The following is an 18,610-nucleotide window of genomic DNA, read 5'->3' as shown; positions in this document are numbered from 1 at the left end:
GCAACCACATAGGCAGAGAGTGGGAGGTCAGGGCAGTTCTGCATTCATATTTATATCTGCTTTTAATTACATGCAGTTTAAGGGGCAGTTTGTGCAGAAATTTCTAGGGAAGGGGTAGTAACTTTTGGGTCATCTGGTCAGTGCTATGGAAAGGAGCAGGAATGCCTGGGTGTTGCCATGGCAATGGTAAACTGACACGGCACACTCATGGGTGTTCTTATGGAAAGCTGCTTCTGCCCCAGTCCTGTTTTTGCTAGTCCTCAATTTGGTCCGGTGTCAGAGCTCTGCCTCTGGAGTTGAGTCCCACCTTCTACCTCAGTAGGAGGATTTTTAAATGGCATAATTATAGAGATATAAAATTTATGTATGCATGTGACCAGAGGAAAAAATAAGAGAATCCAAAATATAAGTGGTAGTATTGGGACTTCACCTACCACTCCCTCTCCACCCATTCTTTTGGCTGGATCAGCACCCAAAAGCAGAGCACAAACCTTGGGCCATGGTAGGTTCTGAATGAGTACTTGAGTGTGTTCGCATTAGCATTGGTGCTGTTACCCATTGATTGGTTCATTCAAACAAACATTCCCCTTCCTTGTTTCATTCAGCAAGCACAAATGTTGAAGGAAATGTGGGAGAAGTAAAGTGCCTGTTTCAGGGCTTGGGGGATTTAAGGAAGTTGCTGTCATCAAAGAAAAGTTGCCTGATTCCCTGGGGAAAGGAGAAGAAGGCCGTGTGCTTCAAGGAGGAGACCTTTGCTTCAAGGAGATCTCCAGGCACTTGAGCACATCTCTGTAGTAATTAGCACAGAAGCACTGTAGTTATTTGTTATCTGACCCACAGTTTCTGAGGCCTGGTTGACTGGGTCAAATAGTCAGAGTTTCCGCAACCCTAAAATGAGTAACTCACAGGGTAAGACCCTTTTGGAGAACGACTGTGCCTTACTCAACACTTGTTAAACAACAACAACACAACGATGGGATGGTGGGGTGGAGGGATCTAGTTATTTTCTCTTTACTTAGAAGGAAAAAAAGAAGCAGGAAACCAAAAATACCCCTACAAGCAGCTGCCGCTAAACCATCACATTTTGGGACCTCAAATGCTTCCGCAAATGAAACGTTGGGTGCTGGTTATTTTCTAATCCTGGGAGTCTTCTCGGTCGACAACAGGTTTCCGGGCATGAAAGAGTTAACCACAAGCTCACCACAGAATGTCAACCCGATTAAAATAAAAGTTATCAGATTTAAAAGGGGGAAGTAGAAACAGACTCTTTTTCTTTCTCTGAAATCTTAAAGCAGTTTTTCCTCAAATCTTTAAAACCAATTTCTTGGGATGGAGTCATATTTTTAGTAGAAATATGCTAAATCGGTGACTCCCGCCCACAGTCTTTTCTGCAAGGAGAGAGACTCTTCTGAGAAACTGGAGCGAGGAGCTGAGGAAATTTTCAACTCAACGGAATTTCCCCTGAGAGTGTAAAGAAAGACAGAATAAGTAAGTATAACTTACTTACAGGTAGAAACTTAAGGAGGAAACAGAAAAGAAGGAAAAAGAAAAAGTCATCAAAAACGATGGCAACCTCCGAAGTCATGATGCTAAGTGTTTCTCCTGGGAACCACAGCCCAGTTGGTGTCAGGTGAAGGCCGGTCCTGTTGACACAAATCCTAATTGTGTCAGGCAGGCCAAGCCCACAGGTCCAGAACCCAGAGTTCTGGTCAGGGGTTCCCAGCAGCCAGGCTCACTCTGCCCTGCTCCTCAGCCATCTCCCAGGGGGCACTGTTGTACCCCTTTTCCTTCCTGCTCTCAAGAATTCACACTCAGTTTTACACAAGACACACATTGCATATACTGTGTGTTGTTGACAGGGATCATGCCCTTTCACAGAGAATGACAATCCAAATGTGGAAACACATTTGGGAGAAAGCACATTTGGGAGAAAACCATGGGAAGTGGGGAGCACTGATTGAGGTTCTGGGGTCTTGGGGCCTTCAGATACTACCATGATCTGCTAGTCTACTGTAATTTTGCTTAAGAAGGATTCAGTAGAGACAGACGGCATCATGAAAGTATCAGATCCACATGTTCACAGATGCTACCCCAGACATCAGGGAAGACAATGACATTTCAGGCACTGTGGGACTGGTGGAGTGGACAGCATAGAACAGAGAGGTTAAAGTTGTAGGTTACATGGTACCAAAAGCCCATGCCTGTGCTCCAGGGACTGGCCTCAGACACGTAAATGCAACCTCAAGGCTTTTGCTGAGTTCAGTCTTTGTATTCAGCTGTGGGTGGGTCAAAAGGCCTGTCTGCTGACCCAGCCGTCTCCTGCAGCCATGCTGAGAGGAAGCACAGGCTGCATTTCTTCAGAGTTCCTTTAAAGTATTGGTTCTCAACTATTCCTGCCTTAACACAAATTCTTAGTCAACATACAACATTTGATCTCTGATAGTTTCAGTAGGTGGGTTCTATTCTTTTCAACAGATACCTAGGGTTAGTGGGGGTGAGCATTCACACTGGGCTTCTTAGAAAGCTGAATTCCAAGGTGGCCATGTTTCTTAAGGACATGGGAACTTAAGATGCAGGCGGGGATCCCATGTCCTATTGGAAGGTTCAAAGGCTTCCTCAGCACAGTGCTGAGATCCTGCTTTTTACTCGGGTGTAGGACATGTAGTTATTAAGCCACAGAATGTTAGGACTGAAAGGGACAAAGACCCTCTCCATCTCTGCATGCTTGCATGGAGAACATGTATGCATTATCCAAGGACTCTCAAATCACTGCATGTCCTGCACATGCCCTAGCCCTGAGGAGGGGCTGAACCCTTGCTGATGTGCAGAAGGGGTTAATCAGACCATGTGGACACAGCTAGCCCAAGGAACAATCCCCATGCCAACAGCATTCCATCCCGACCTCATGCCATGTGCACAGCACCTGATGCTGGTGGTGTCAGGAGTGTGGCCTGTCCCACACTCAGAAGGCAGGATGAACATAGAGGAAATACTAGGATGGCAAAGGCTGGTTGTCACCTGGGGGCCTCAGAAGCCACAGCACCAGAGGAAGGCTCAGGAGTCAGCCCACTCCAAAGCTCTTACTGCCTGTAGCATGCACCCTGCATCCTGCACCCTGTGCCTCCTGGCCACCAAGAACGGCAATCACATCAGCTGAGATGCAACACACTGCATGCCGAGCACACAGCAGAGCTCACACGCAGAAACGTTCTAGGCTTCCCTGACACCAATGAAGGAGCTTATTATGAATATGAAGGATAATTAACATACCTATTATTTTATTAGACATCACAATTCAAATATAATAAAGTATATAACTATAACATAAATATATCATAAATGAAATATATAAAATACCATCTTATCATATGAAATTATCTTATATGATAATAAAATAATAACTATACAGATATATAATAAACAATTAAGATATGTTATATAAAATACTATAGTGTACTCATTAATATTAGTATATTATATGATAAATATATATAATAAAAGACATCATACACTAATAGAGTATAATAGTCAATATAATTAAAATTAATACTTATGCAATAATTAATTATGAGATGATGTGTTCTTCTCATCTCCATTCTATAGAGGCAGGAACTAAGGCACAGAGAGGCCCAGGGACTTGCCCAGAGCCACACAGCCCCTCGGTGGTGGTGCTAGGACTTGGACCCAGGCAGCCTGACAAGCGTGTGCTCTTATGCACGAGTGTCCGCCTGTCCTCCCGCCTGCCCTCCCTCATGTGCTGGCTGCATCCTGCTCCTGTGGCCCTGACCCTCAACTGCCCTTGTCATGTGTCTGTCTCGCATCACAGGAAGGCTGTCGTGGGAATCCTGGGATGGGTGGTGATGAGTAAGCAAGAAGAGGGGTTGCTGGCGTTAAGAGATTTTAGAAGTTGGAATTGCCAAAAATTGAGGCTGGATTAGGTGCATGGAGGACAGAAAGGAAGAAACAAGAATTTTGCCCAGATTTCCTGGGCAATGGGGAAGATGGGGTGCCATTCATTGAAATAGCAAGGAGAGGAGAAAGAGTAGGTTCCGGGGAGGGAGGACAGTTCTGGATGTGTAGACTGAGCAGCTTGTGAGGCATCCACATGGAAAGGTCCAAGGGAAGGGCCTTTGGCCATGCAGACTACAAGTCCAGCAAGTCACATTTAGTGAGCACCTACTGTGCTCTGGTCACTCTAGGCAGGCTAGCTTATGTAGCCTTCCAGCACCCAGCAGGGTCTGTGTTATTCCCATTTCATACGAACAGAAGCTGAGGCCCACCAAAGTTAAAAACCTGCCCTCATGGACTTCCATGGAGGTTACTCAATGCCCTACAGGTTTGCCTTTCTGCTTCCCTTCATTCTTTACATAGACCAGTGCTTTCTCTTCTCCCTTCATTCTTCACATAAACCCAGTGCTGTCTCTCCAAAGTACAAGCCACGCCCTGACTGAGACCCCTCTGGGATGTTCTGTTCCCTCCAGGACACAGTTTAAGCCCAGTGACATGGCGAGGCTGCAAGACACAGCTCATGCCCAGCTTCAAAATCTCTGCTTCCACCATGTGTCTGAGCTCTCCTGCCATACGGGACTCTGTGTGGCTCTTGGAGCTCACCACGTGTTTTGTCTTGGGCTTTGGTCATTGTATTACTCAGGGTTCTCCAGAGAGACAGAACCAATAGGATGTATGCAGAAAAATAAGAGAATATTTATACGAGAATTGGCTCACTCAATTATGGAGGCTGTGAAGTCCCACAAGATGCCAGCTGCAGCTGGACAACTGGGAAAGCTGGTGGTGTGGCTCAGTCTAAAACTGAATGTCTAAGGACCAGAGGGGCCCTGCTGTAAGTCCCAGAGTCCAAAAGCTGGAGAACCAGGAGTGCCAGTGTCCAAGAGCAGAAGACACATGTCCCAACTTGAACAGAGATAACGCAACCTTCCTCTGCTTTCTTGTTCTATTCTGGTCCTCCATGGTTGGATGATCCCCACCACACTGGTGAGGGTGATTTTTCTTTACTTAGTCTACCAACAAGAAATTTACCCAGTCTATTCAATTCAAACGCTAGTGTCTCCTGGAAATACCCTCACAGACACACCCAGAGAGAATGTTTAGCCAGCTCTCTGGGCATCCTTAGCCCATGCAAGTTGACACATTAAAATTAACCATCATGCTCATGCCACACTTCCTAATGCATTTCCGCCTTCTCGACTCCTGCTTTCTCTGAAGAGCTCCCATTGGCTGTCATCTTTCTCTAGAAAGCCTCCGGGACCCTTCCCCTGTCTGTGCTTCGTGGCATTTCTCTGCAGTCCCAGACTTAGCTCCCTTTTCTTTACGCGGCACTCACCCTACTGTATCCATCTCACTCCTACCATCTTGCTAGTGCCTGCACAGAATGGCACGCAAAGGTTTTCGTAAAGGAAAGTAGAAATTCGCAAGTTCAAGCTAGGATTTGAATTCAAGTCTGTCAACTTTCCAAATTCATAAGACTTTTCCATTCTCTCAAGATGCTTTTCTGGTTGGGAAAAATTCCAGTAGGCAGACAAGACAGGGAAGATTAATCCAGAAAGGGAAGACGGTGTTCCTGGGAGTCCAGCTTGGAAATCACAAATGAGGTGGTTCCCTTTGAAGGACAGGAGGAGACCTACTGGCCAAGATGTGCTATGTGCTGAGGGAACAGTCTTGGCGGGAGAGCGTGTTGTGTGCCAGGCAGAGGAGGTAGCAAAGTGCCCCTGATGCAATGGAAATGACTGGAGCTCTTGCAGCGGAAAGGGCATCATGACAGGTGCTTTCAGGGGAGATCAACTTGGGGATGAATAACAGGGTGACTGAAAACCAGAGCTTCAGGGCCTGCCTAGGAAGCCCAGGAGATTAACGGTGCCTGTTGACAGCTTGCTTCCTATGTCAGGCCTGAACGCATGGGTTCTGCTCAGATCTACTGGCTCTTTGCTTTCTTGGGCGAGTGAATTACTGCCTCATGGTCTCAGTTTTCTCATCTGTCAAATCGAAATGGTAGCAGGGCATGGTGGCTCAAGCCTGTAATCCCTGCACTTTGGGAGGCTGAGACTGGTGGATCAATTGAGGTCAGGAGTTTGAGACCAGCCTGGCCAACATGGTGAAATGCTGTCTCTACTAAAAATACAAACATTAGTCAGACATGGTGGCGGGCGCCTGTAATCCCAGCTACTTGGGAGGCTGAGGCATAAGAATTTCTTGAACCTGGGAGGCAGAAGTTGCAGTGAGCCGAGATCACGCCACTGCACTCCAGCCCGGGCAACAGAGTGAGACTCTGTCTCAAAAAATGGGGGTAGGGGGGAATGGGGCTAACAGTCCCCATCTCCTAGGGTGGTTGTGAGGAATCTGTGAGATCACAGAAGCAGAGCATGCAGCAAGGCCTGTCTGGCCTGGAAGTGCTCAGAGCTGGGATCCCAGCGCAGGACGAGGAGGAGGACGGGTGCCCTGGTTACAGGTCCTCTTGCACTGGATTGAAAACGAGGCCAGAGAAGCAGAGCTTGAGAGACTCTGGGAGAGGGAAAGTGAAACTGAAGGTCCAGTGGGTGAAAGGTAGTGAAAGCCCAAAGTGCAGTAAACCAGGGATCAACATCATCAGCCGAAAAGCTCACCGTGTGGTCTCAGTGCCACCTGGGCGTCAGCGAGATGTCTGGAGAAACGGCCCGTTTATTCTGAAACCCCCCTCCAACTTTTTTTTTTTTTTTGTAATTGTTTGTTTTGCTTTCCATTTAAAATAAGGAGTTTTCTCCTTTACAGAAGTTCTTTTTGTTCTAAATCAGGCTTTAAGCAGAGGTGCCACCACAAGGACAGGAAGCAGAGACCACACCGGTACTCAGCTGTGTTGCAGGCTTTGCCTGGTTTCATCGTCGGGGAAGCCACCAGGCCTGCCCCCAGCCAGCGAGATGTCACGCATGCCGCTGGGTGTCATCCCCAAAACTCCCGGGAAACTCTCAGGGCGCCGGGGCAGGAAGAGGCTGACGTCAACTTAAATGCCGGGGACTTCAAACGAAACTTTTAGAAATGATTCCTTTGCCCTTTACTTGGTAACATAATAAACTGATCTTTCTCTGAAAAGATGGGCCAATTTGCTTCAAGGGGCTCATTTCATGAGGAGAAAATACACACACATATATATTTCTTTTCTTTTTCTTTTTTTTTTTTTGAGGCAGAGTTTCACTCTGTCACCCAGGCTGGAGTGCAGTGGCTCCATCTCGGCTCACTGCAACCTCCGCCTCCAGGTTCAAAGGATGCTCCTGCCTCAGCCTCCAAAGTAGCTGGGATTACAGGCATGCAGCACTACAGCTGGCTAACTTTTGTATTTTTAGTAGAGACAGGGTTTCACCATGTTGGCCAGGCTGGTCTTGAACTCCTGACCTCAGGTGATCCACCAGCCTCAGCCTCCCAAAGTACTGGGATTAGAGACGTGAGCCATCATGCCCAGCTATATATATATATATATAATTTTTTAAAGAAACATTGCTGCTTTGCTACAAAGTATATAATCATGTAAACGGGACTAATACGATTCCTTCCTTCCTCCCTTCCTTGGAGGGGTCACAGACTTTTAAGATTGGGGAACGGTTCACATGCATGTGCGTGGGGCAGTTGGTCAGAGCTGTCTATGAGAAAAGTGCTTCTAGAATACTTGGGCAATGTGAGGTGGCAAACAGGTTGTTATTAAAGGAATTGAAATACTCTCACTTGAAATGTTCCCATTTTCTCTGTAAAGGAATTTCTTGAGCAAAGGAAAACTCCACATCCTCTGTCGACCTGAAGTTCAAAATTAGTGGCGTTTGGTTTTGATAATTTTAGTAGTTGATGACAAAACAGTGCTCTCTGCTGTCCTCTCTGTCACATCGAACATGATGTGAATGAGGCAGTCCCTGATGTGAGCTGTGCTGGGTTTTGCAGGAGTAATGAACATCAATCTGCGTGTTCCATCGACTCCTTTGAACTTGATCTCAGCACTTAGCCTGGGTCATAATTGTCTGTGCAGAGGTCAAGGACGGGCTCTTATTCATCTCTGTGTCTCAGACCTGTGCCTGACACACAGCAGTTCCTCAGTGAACATTTGCTGAATTAATGAATGAACAAAGGAATGAGCAAACCAGTAGCCAGCAGTCCTGCCACACAAGAGGTTGTTTCCGATCGCCCTGATTCTCCCTCTTCCTCCTGTACCCGCAACCCATCTGCTGCCCCTACTGCTGTAGCAACAACTTCTCTCTGAAAACCTTCCGAAGGGAGAAAACGCGCCCCTCTCACGCCTCAGAGGCACACACCTATCCTTGCCTTTGTTTTTTTATTGCTGAGAGTACAGAAAGCAGAAGCTTCTGAAGGAGGTATCTATTTTGGTCCCAAACAGAAAAGAGTGGGTGATTCTGTGGGCAGAGGTGGCAATTCCTGAATGTGGTGTGGTGACTCACGCCCGGAGGTGCTCAGAATTTCCTCTGTTTTGTGGCTGCTGGGGCAGGTGCGACAGTGCCGCTTTCTCCAAAGATGCCCCAAGCTGCTCTGGGGGTAGAAGGAGGGCTGCAGGGAACATCAGAACCCAGAGAAGCCAGACCCCCAGGACCAGATGGGCCTTGAGCCATCCTGCAGGAGGCCGGCTGCTCCAGCAGGTTGAGGAGTGCCACACAGCTCTGTGGGTACCGCCTCACTGAATGTACCTGGGGCTGAAGGAGCAGTGGGCATTATTCATAGCCTATTACTTCACCTTTGTAAAAACCAAAAATAACTTCCCTGCTCACATGGCACCTTCGTCTTTGACCTTTAGCAGCAGTTTAGACAGGAGGAAAAAAGGCAGGTTCTGGAATGAGACCGCCTGTTTCCAATCCTAGCCCCTTCCTTGTTGGGCTACATCAGGCAACCCATTTAACCACTGTAAGCCTCAGTTCGCCAGGCATAAAATAAAACGGAGATGATCATATGACCTACTTTATTTTGAGAATTAACTGAAGTAATACTATGTCTGAACGTAATACCTGAAAGACAGCATTTAGGCAATGGGTATTCACTGTCGTGGTTCTAGCTAGTGTTCAAATGTTTTCTGGAACAAAGCTTGAAGCAAAGAAGCCCAAAAAGAAACATAGCTCTCAGTCTCAGAGTTGGTGCATGGCCGGCCTGAACTAGCCATCTGTTCCCTGGTCTACAGCTTTGCTCACTTTGTTACCAAACGAAATCAGGGCCTGTTGGAGACTGTCCTATTTTCCACACTCTTTAGAATAAAGAAACCAATGGCTTCAATACAACTTCCTTATTTAAAATTAATTATCATTTTGAAAAATAGAGGTGGGGTCTCACTATGTTGCCCAGGCTGGTCTCGAACTCCTGGGCTCAAGGGATCCTCCCCTCTTGGCCCCTCAAAGTGCTGGGATTACAGGAATGAGCCCCTGCACCCGGCTGCAGCTTCCTTTTTATTCTTTTAAAACATTGCTCTTTCTTCTCCTTTTGGGAAAAACGGACTCGATTGCTGCTAGTCCAATTGCATCAGCTTGTTCTTGCACTGCATACAGCGTGGGAGGGAAAGGCCTGGGAAAGGGGGGGACACGGGCCAGCGAGCTCGTCCGGCCACACCTTCTACCATGGGGCAAGCCCCTTCGCTGGCATAGGATGTGAATACTCCTGATCCGTATCTTGCCCCTTCCTTCCTCCCGTTCCTCTTCCTCCCAGCACAGTGACCTTCCGGTCAACTCCACCCATGCCACCCACACTTTGTTGCCTTGGAGTTTCCAGCCACCTGAACCCCTCCTGTAAGCAGGATCTGGGTGGAGGGCTGTAGGCAGAGCTGCTGGTCAAGAACCCCTGGGGAACTGGTTAGGTGTGGGAGTGGGAGAATGGGCTATCAGGACAAAACCCCTGGGACTCCAGCCTTGTGGTGTGCACGTGGCTCAGGCTGGGTCAGGGAAAAAATGTGGAGGTAGGGAAACAAGGCTCAGGAACTCTTTGGCTGCCGTCCAGGGTCATGTGGTGCTGGCAATAAGTGATCAGTGACCCATTGCACCAAGGACAACTGCTGGGGACCAATGACACCTGTAGACACTGCAGGGTTGAAGTTGGGTGAGAAGCACTCACATGCTGTCTGTCTGACCAAAAGTATTCATTTTTGTCCGAGAATCTGAGACTCCTTTTGCTCAGCACACACACCCAAAACTGCATGTATGTTGAAATATGGCTCATTATGTAGTTGTCCTGGCAAACGCCTCATCTCTAATTGGTCAGCTCACTACTGATGGAACATGGTCCATGTATATGACTCCAGCAACATCACTAGAAAATACCATCCTCCAGCCCTCTCCTGATATTCAGAACCGCCATTCAGAGCCAGGAGGTCCCAGGGCCACCTTCTCTGAGAATTTTTTTTCTAGTTCTCCAGGTAGCATGTCACTCTCCCTATTCTGATCATTTATGACATTCTTTGCAATATTTGATCTTTCCCAGATTGGTTTTCCCTTTTTCTAATTTTTTTTTAAGAGACAGAGTCTCACTATGTTGCCCAGGCTGGTTTTGAACTCCTGGGCTCACGTGATCCTCCTGCCTTGGTCTCCCGAAGTGCGGGGATTACAGGCGTGAGCTATCATGCTCAGCCTATTTTCTCATTTCACTCGCAAGTTCTGTGTGGGTAGAAGCAATGCCTATTTCTTCTCTGACACGATAGCCCTGTTACTCAAAATGGGGTTACTCAAAATGCACCAACAACATAGGCCTCCTATGAAATCTGTTTACACCAGAATCTTAGGCGCTAACCCCTAACCTCCCGAGGTTTGCTCCATGACAAGATCCCTGAATGATTTCTGAATACATTAAAAGCTGAGAAGTACTGCTTGAGCACACCTGTTCCTAGTGAATCAGACCAACCATGAAAGTCATTATTCCATCTCTCTAATTTGGTGAGTTTCAATCCTACGTGCAATTTGGAAGTATACAAGGAACTGAAGAGAAGGTATTGTGATGTTCAGTTCTGTTCCCCAGAGAGTCCACTTAATTCATCTTAATTAGTCTCAGACATCACTTTTTAAAGCATCCTGGATGCACACTAACGTACAGCTGGCGTTTTGAACAATTACTTTCCACACATTTCCCAATGGGAACTGTGTTTCTTTTTGACAGAAGCAAACCCCAGAGTCGCCTTGAGATCAGTCAAAAACTGGAGTAATCTTAGAGTGGAAAATACCTAAAATTTCTAGAGACAATTATATTATTGTCTTCCCCTAAATGAGTGAGTTACTTGAGAATATGGTGGGGGTATTCAGTGGGGGCTATCGGCAAACACTGTTGGCTGACTTCAGGGTGGGAGCCACTCAGCAGAAGTTCTGTCTCCCGTGTTAAACTGTGAGCACAAGAGGACAAGAGCTGGAACTTTCTTCATCTCTGTAATCCTTATGCATGAATGGATGGATGAAGGAATACCACTGAGAATTCATGTATAGATTGCAGATGTGCAGGGAATATTGAACTGAAATTTAAGAGGGCTGGATTCAAGTTCAGCTTCTATGTGAACTCTTTCAGTGAAGAAGGTCTTATCATTTTTAGAAGTAATCAACTGAATTAAGATTCTCTTTTCCACTGGGCACAGTGGCTCATGCCTATAATCCCAGCACTTTGGGAGGCCCATGCAGGTGGATGACTTGAGGTTCAGAGTTCAAGACCAGCCTATGTAACATAGCAAAAACCCCATCTCTACTAAAATTACAAAAAATGAGCCAGGCATGGTGGTGTACGCCTGTAATCCCAGCTACTCAAGAGACAGAGGCAGGAGAATTGCTTGAACCCAGGAGGTGAAGGTTGCAGTGAGCTGAGATTGCACCACTGCACTCTAGCCTGGGTGACAGAGTGAGACTGTCCAAATAAAAAAAGATTTCCTTTTCTCTTCTCTCAGGGAATGGCCTGGAATAGAGAAGAGAGACGGGTTCCAACTCATGTAAAACTTCTCCAATGGGAGACAAGGACATTGTTTGAGGGGAAAATTCCTACACAAGCAAACAAACAGCAGAGGATACCGCCCTCCCCCCTCCGCCCCGTCCAGGGTAGGAGCACAGTGGATCACCTGCTGCCCTGTGTCTTGTGGCCTCTGTCCCTGGTATCTCACTGATGGAAATGTACCAGTCCCTCAGGACTCCTTTTCCATGTCACCCTCATGAAGCCTTCTCTGATAGCCCCACGCTCAGTAGATCTTACCACATATGACTTGTGTTACTATGATTATATACATGCCTTTCTCCTCACCAGCTTACGACTCTCTTAAGGATCAGGACTATGTCTTGCTCATTTTTACATTTCCTATAGTATTGAAAGGGGGCATAAAAGGTATTGGATAGATTTTGAGAATTGAGTGAGTGGAGTTTTTGCCTTGACACCTGCAGCTGCAGCAATTACAAAAGCAATGGGTCATGCTGGCTGCCAGGCAGTACTTCTTCAGAGCTGGAAATAACCCACAAGGAGACATCAGGCTTTGGTGCATTGACACACTACAGTCGCTCAACCCTGACCCTGCCAGTATGTCTTCATTTGGGAAACTTTTTCATCCCAAAGTTCCCCAGCTTGAAAATGCCTTTTAAGCAGAGCTTATTTTATTTCCTTTCTGTAATTCTTGACATAGAGTGAAGGAACTGGAAGGGAGTTTCAAGATCTCTGGGTGACCTCCTCATTTTACAGAGAGAAATCTGTCAAAAACTCACGCCCTCCCGGTGTCCTCTCCTCAGTGCTTTGGCCCACTTTCTGATTCCTGCAAGGTTTATCTTCCTGCTAATTCTATTCCCTGTGACCTCAGGCAACATGCCTCATTTCCTGAGGGAATTCTCTCCTTATCTGTAAAGTTTCTGCTCATCCTTGGGCAAGAAGAGGAGCGGGGAAGGAGCCGGAACAGCCACCACATTGAGGGACTGCCTGCCTTGATGGTGCCCATCACTAGCATAGGAATGACTCCAACAACAAAAAATCACAAAGAGTACTGGGCGTGGTGGCTCATGCCTGTAATCCCAGCACTTTGGGAGGCCGAGGCGGGCAGATCATCTGAGGTCAGGAGTTCGAGACCAGCCTGGCCAACTTGGTCAAACCCCGTCTCTACTAAAAATACAAAAATGAGCCAGGCGTGGTGGCACATGCTTGTAATCCCAGCTACTTGGGGAGGCTGAGGCAGGAGGATCGCTTGAACCCGGGAGGCAGAGGTTGCAGCGAGCCAATATCTCGCCACTGCACTCCAGCCTGGGCGACAGAGTGAGACCCTGTCTCAAAAAGAAAAAAAAAAAAAATCACAAAGAAGTATTCAGAATACCCAAGCCTTTAGGCAAAAACCAGCCTAGGAATACTTCTCTATCAGGGGAGTGGGATGGAGGAGTTATAGAGCCCACCAACCATTCTATATTAGCACCTCTAACTGACGCATTTGTGAAACTCATTCTTTTGGTGCAGAATTGCAAAGTCAATTTTTTTCTTTTTCAATTCTCCCATCTAAAATGAAGCATACGCCCAGGTGATTTATCAAACCGTCTGTTTAAGGCATGCTGTTTTAAGGAAAGTAGCAAATGTCTCATGAAGCGCTCCCAATGTTTACGAAAAGCCCTTCCAGCCTCAAGGCATGTCTTGAAGATGAATGAAGAAGTAACAGTAGCAATAATACTTTGGGATCTCAAGAAGTTGAAAGATTAAATGTGAAGGGTTAAACATTTTGTGTTTGACTGACAAAGGCGAAGATGGGAAATTCCATTGTGGGCAGTTGTCTTTACAAGAAGGGATAATTACACAAACACATGATCTCAATGGGTTTCCGCACTGTTTTTTTAAAGAATTATTTTTGAGTCTAGAGGATAAAGATTTGATCACAGAATTCCTAGAATGAAAGAAAGATGATCAAGGGACACATAAGCTCTCAGAATTTCCACAGTTCTGAGAAAGGTGCCTTCAATAACGTGCCATATTGGTAATACCAGGAGAATTTTCTTTCTGACCACATCCCAGGGCCCAGTAATATAGAGACTAAAAACACTCAAGTTGACTAATACGTCCTCATAAACCCTTGCCATGTTAAATGGTGGCTTTGGAAATTTTCAGAATGAAAATCTGCCCTTATGAATCAGCTAGAAATTGCATCTGTTGACAGTCTGATTTCATTAGAGAACTCTCACCCTGAGGAATAAAAAGTCTGATTTGTTTCAAGACTGGGTTCCTCTTGGAGAAAAAAAGTCTGTGATGAAATGGTTTCTTACCCTGGAGTGATGCCAGAGAATTCCTGTTGATTCCAGAAACTCGACCCATGTCATTGTCTTTGGCCACTGGGTCCTCGTTTGCCTCGTGATTGGACAATTTTAAGAGCCTCATGACCTGTCTGTGTGCACCTGATCTCCCTCCACTCTATGCCAACCTCATCTCCATAAAGCTCTGACCCTGTTTGCAATAAACAGAAACAGAACAATCCAGGGAGACCAGGTTCAAACCCTGGCACTGTCACTGCCTGTGCGAGTCTGAGTTTTGGGTTCTTCTTCATCTACGGGTTCATGACATCCATACTGCAAAGTGGCTAGGAAGATTACAATAAGACACACATCTGGCACATAGAAGTTACTTTCTAAATGGTAGTTTTAAATTTTCTTGTAGTTCTTTATCACCTACTAAGTGAAGTTAAGAAGTTATAACTAGGAGAATTCTCTTTCTGACCACATCCCAGGGCCCAGTAATATAGAGACTAAAAATGCCTAATGCCTTAGATGATTCATTTTACCTCGTCCTAACTTTCCAGTTTGAATTTCCCATATCCCCACCCTCCCTGTCCAGGGTAGGAGCACAGTGGACCACCTGCTGCTCCCTAAGGCGCTCCTGTGTTTTGGCTTATAGGGGCCTCTCTCCCCGGAATCTCATTGATGGAAATTTACTGGTCCCTTGGGGCTCCCTTTACATGTCACCCTCATGAAGCCTTCTCTGATAGCCCCAGGCTCCGTAGGTCTTACCACACTCTGACTGGTATTACTGTATTTATATCTATGCTTTTCTCCTCCTCACCTGGTTATAAATTGCTTAAGTGTCAGGGCTATGTCTTGCTCATTTTTGTATTCCCTATAGTGTTGAGAGGCAGATGGTGTATGGATAGATGTTGAGAATGGTGTGAAAGAGTCCTTATGGGACTCTACTTCCCCTCCTCCCACCAAGACCACTCAGACCCTTGGATAAGTCACCAATGGCTAGAAATAACACGAGTTTACTTGAAATGTGTCTTCCAGAGGCAGAGCATGATTAATTGTCAAGATTTTGCTGTTCTTGGCTTGGACTGAGTTAGCAAAGACCCTGTGGACATAGAAATCACATTGAAAATCTTCCTAAAAGTATACCCTTGTTATAAGAACGACACAATGGACTCTGAGGACTCAGGGGAAAGGGTGGGAGGTGGGTGAGGGATAAGAGACTATGCATTGGGTACAGCATATGTGCTTCAGTGGTGGGTGCACCAAAATCTCACAAATCACCACTAAAAAACGTATTCATGTAACCAAACACCACCTGTCCTCCAAAAACCTATTAAAATAAAAAATATAGGCCAGGCATGGTGGCTCACACCTGTAATCCCAGCACTTTGGGAGGCTGTGGCCGGTGGACCACAAGGTCAGGAGTTTGAGACCAGCCTGACCAACATGGTGAAACCCCATCTCTACTAAAAATACAAAAATTAGCTGGTCATGTTTGCACACACCTGTAATCCCAGCTATTCAGGAGGCTGAGGCAGGAGAATTGCTTGAGCCCATGAGGCAGAGGTTGCAGTGAGCTGAGATCATGCCACTGCACTCCAGCCTGGGCGACAGAGCGAGATTCCGTCTCAAAAAATAAAAATAAAATGAAAAATATATAATAAGTAAATAAAATTTCCTCTTTAAAGACATTCCTACATCTGGGCCAGCACACAGCCCAGCATGACTTGGCCAGTTCCCCTAAACAAGCAAGCAGACTCCTTAAATGCATCATCATGCTTCATTTCTTAATAAATTATTTCTGCAGCCAGTTGGCATTCTACTTGTTGTCATTGTAGACTTTCAAAAAAAACTGTAAACTTTCTTATCTGTCTTCCTGAGTAAGCAAAGGGAAGACATTATTAGAAAATTCACACTCAATTAGGAAGAGTGGTTTGAGGTAGAAGTTGGTGGTTTTTTATTTCTTTTAAAAAAAAGTCTTGGCCAGGCACGGTGGTTCATGCCTGTAATACCAGCACTATGGGAGGCCAAGGTGAGTGGATCTCTTGAGCCCAGGAGTTCAAGACCAGCTTGGGCAACATGGCAAAATCCCATCTCTACAAAAAAATAAATTAACCAGGTGTGGTAGCTTGTGCCTATAGTCCCAGCTACTCAGGAGGCTGAGGTGGGAGGATCGCTAAGCCTGGGAGGCGAAGGTTGCAGTAAGCCAATATCGCGCCACTGCACTCCAGTCTGGCTGACAGAGACTGTGTCAAAAAAAAAATTTGAGAAAATCCATTTGAAAGAAGGAATGAAATTTAAAATTTGCATATATAAACACATATACACATACATATCATGTATATATATGGTATTATGAGAAGTAGTAATGTTCTAAAAGAGAGTATGCATATTTTTAAAAATTTCTGTAAAGTTGCACTTGTAAGGAAATTCCTAGGTATTATTTCCTGAGGCAGTAAAAGCAATGAATACAACCTTGAAGCTAAACTTTTTTGAGATCTTAAATTATCTCAGTGTTTGATATATGAGTACTGATGTCTCCAGCAAATTAACCTGAACTTAAAGAGCTTCCTGATAGCTTCTTAGCTGGGGGGTGGGAGTGCAGAGAAGAAAGGAAATTCACTGAAGAATAAAAGATAATTTCTTGAGGAACCTGCTCATCAGGGCCCTGTTAACATCCAAGTATCCCAAATATCATGCCACACCATTCTTCCCAGAATTAATCGTCAAGGACTGAGAAGGACAGGAGAACCTAATGCTATTTCAGGCTCTCTTGACGGACGAAGGAACACTGAGGCATAAACTGGGGTCCCCGTGGGTCACAGGCAAGAGGTGGAACCCAAGATTCAACTCCCTTCTTGGAACCATCTACCTGGGGACTCCCTCTGGCTCTGTGGCTGGGGAGAGGGAGGCCCATCAGCCTTCCTGGAATTCCGGAGGCACCCACAGGCCCTTACCTGCCTGGCAGCCAGGCACCGTGATGAACGTGAGCAGTCCCCACATGAGCAGGTATGGATCCATCTTCCTGGCCCTTGGGACCTGCCGGGACAGCGAAGAGAGGTCTTTCTCTGCAGAAGGTCCCGTTGCCGTCAGCCTCTTTTTGGCATCGCGCTGGAGGATGTGGGATGGGAAGATGGGTCCGCCTGGACTGTCACCCTTGTGGGCCCATCCAGTCTCTATCGGAGTCAGGAGTTGCTCTCTTTAAGTATTGGGCTGGTGTGTTCAGCCAGGAAACTGCCTAGCACTGTCTTCTCTCATCTCAAATATAGGAAGTGTTTTTTTTTTTTTTTTTTTTTGATGACAATATAGTTTGCGGTAATTTTTCAAACCAGGTTTTTTTTTTCAAGTTCAATTGCTGGAGGTGTGGGCTGGGGTTGATGAGAAGGATTGAACTTCATTTATGAATCCTTTCTTCAGCTACACCCATAAAAGGACAGGGAGATTCCCCTGCCGTTAAAGGTAGAGTGAGCAAGCACTTCTTGGCAGTGGTCTCACCCAGCACTTCCTAAGCTGAGTCCTCCCCCAGGGCTGTAACGTCCTGAGGAGTCAGCAGGGACCACCGGGATGAAGGAGCAAAGTCCTGCCAAGATTCTGGTCAGGCAGCCTCCAATATTCAAATAACGGAGACGGATGCAGCGAACTGATGGGTCCTGAGAATTCATAAATAATTCCCCAAGACTTACAACCTGTACTAGCCATCATGATTTCACCACGGTTCCCTGGGCTTCGGAAAGTGCATTGTCATTTTATAAGGTGTTTTGCTTCCAGATTTGTCTTTCTCTTAAAGGATCATGCAAAAAGTGGGCTTTGGTTTTAAACTTTGGAATTTTTTGTAAAATTCAGTCTTGCTTATTTATTGATCAGAGCTCCCTTCTGATTATTGTGAAATGGTTGACTGTGTTTTGCTCCCTGGAAATTTGTCTAAGACTTAAAGCCATTGCAGAGTTAGAGCAAAATACAATTTTTTAAATACTAGAAAGCAAGCAAAGATAGTAACAAAAAGAAAACCATCCGGGCAAGCAAAGGAATTCATGGTCCCAAAATGCATCATGTCGACTGGGCCCGGTGGCTCATGCCTGTAATCCCAGCACTTTGGGAGACTGAGGTGGGTGGATCACCTGAGGTCAGAAGTTCGAGACCAGCCTGGATGACATGGTGAAACCACTGTCTCTACTAAAAAAAAAAAAAAAAAAAATACAAAAATTAGCCAGGTGCAGTGGCATATGCCTGTAATTCTAGCACTTTGAGAATGATCTGCCTGCCTCGGCAGGCAGATCACCTGAGGTCGGGAGTTTGAGACCAGTCTGGCCAACATGGCGAAGCCCCGTTTCTATTAAAAATACAAAAATTAGGCAGGTGTGGTGGCGGGCGCCTGTAATCCCAGCTACTTGGGAGGCTGAGACAAAAGAATTGCTGGAACCCAGGAGGTGGAG

The 18,610-nt window shown here is 46.0% G+C and overlaps 1 protein-coding gene and 1 long non-coding RNA gene across 6 annotated transcripts in view; one reads left to right on the top strand and one right to left on the bottom strand.

Moving 5' to 3' along the window:
- The window catches only part of LOC105494365 (uncharacterized), a 33,624-nt gene extending 26,474 nt beyond the window's left edge, over positions 1-7,150 (top strand). For 3 of the 4 annotated variants that reach the window (XR_011608322.1, XR_011608320.1, XR_011608321.1), the window contains 2 exons: positions 1,383-1,488; positions 6,786-7,150. This is a non-coding gene — a long non-coding RNA (uncharacterized lncRNA). The remainder of the gene's footprint in view (positions 1-1,382; positions 1,489-6,785) is intronic. The other variant, XR_011608323.1, reaches the window with a different exon arrangement.
- The window catches only part of LOC105494366 (interleukin 2 receptor subunit alpha), a 55,915-nt gene extending 38,496 nt beyond the window's left edge, over positions 1-17,419 (bottom strand). The window contains exon 1 of one of the 2 annotated variants that reach the window (XM_071070517.1): positions 17,135-17,419. In XM_071070517.1, coding sequence (XP_070926618.1) covers positions 17,135-17,198 — 64 coding nt within the window. In that variant the 5' untranslated portion in view covers positions 17,199-17,419. The remainder of the gene's footprint in view (positions 1-17,134) is intronic. The other variant, XM_011762720.2, reaches the window with a different exon arrangement.
- Positions 17,420-18,610: the final 1,191 nt, after the last annotated feature.

This window comes from Macaca nemestrina, chromosome 9 (genome assembly GCF_043159975.1).
Source record: "Macaca nemestrina isolate mMacNem1 chromosome 9, mMacNem.hap1, whole genome shotgun sequence".
Classification (NCBI taxonomy): domain Eukaryota; kingdom Metazoa; phylum Chordata; class Mammalia; order Primates; family Cercopithecidae; genus Macaca; species Macaca nemestrina.
This window is presented reverse-complemented; position numbering and strand designations above follow the sequence as displayed.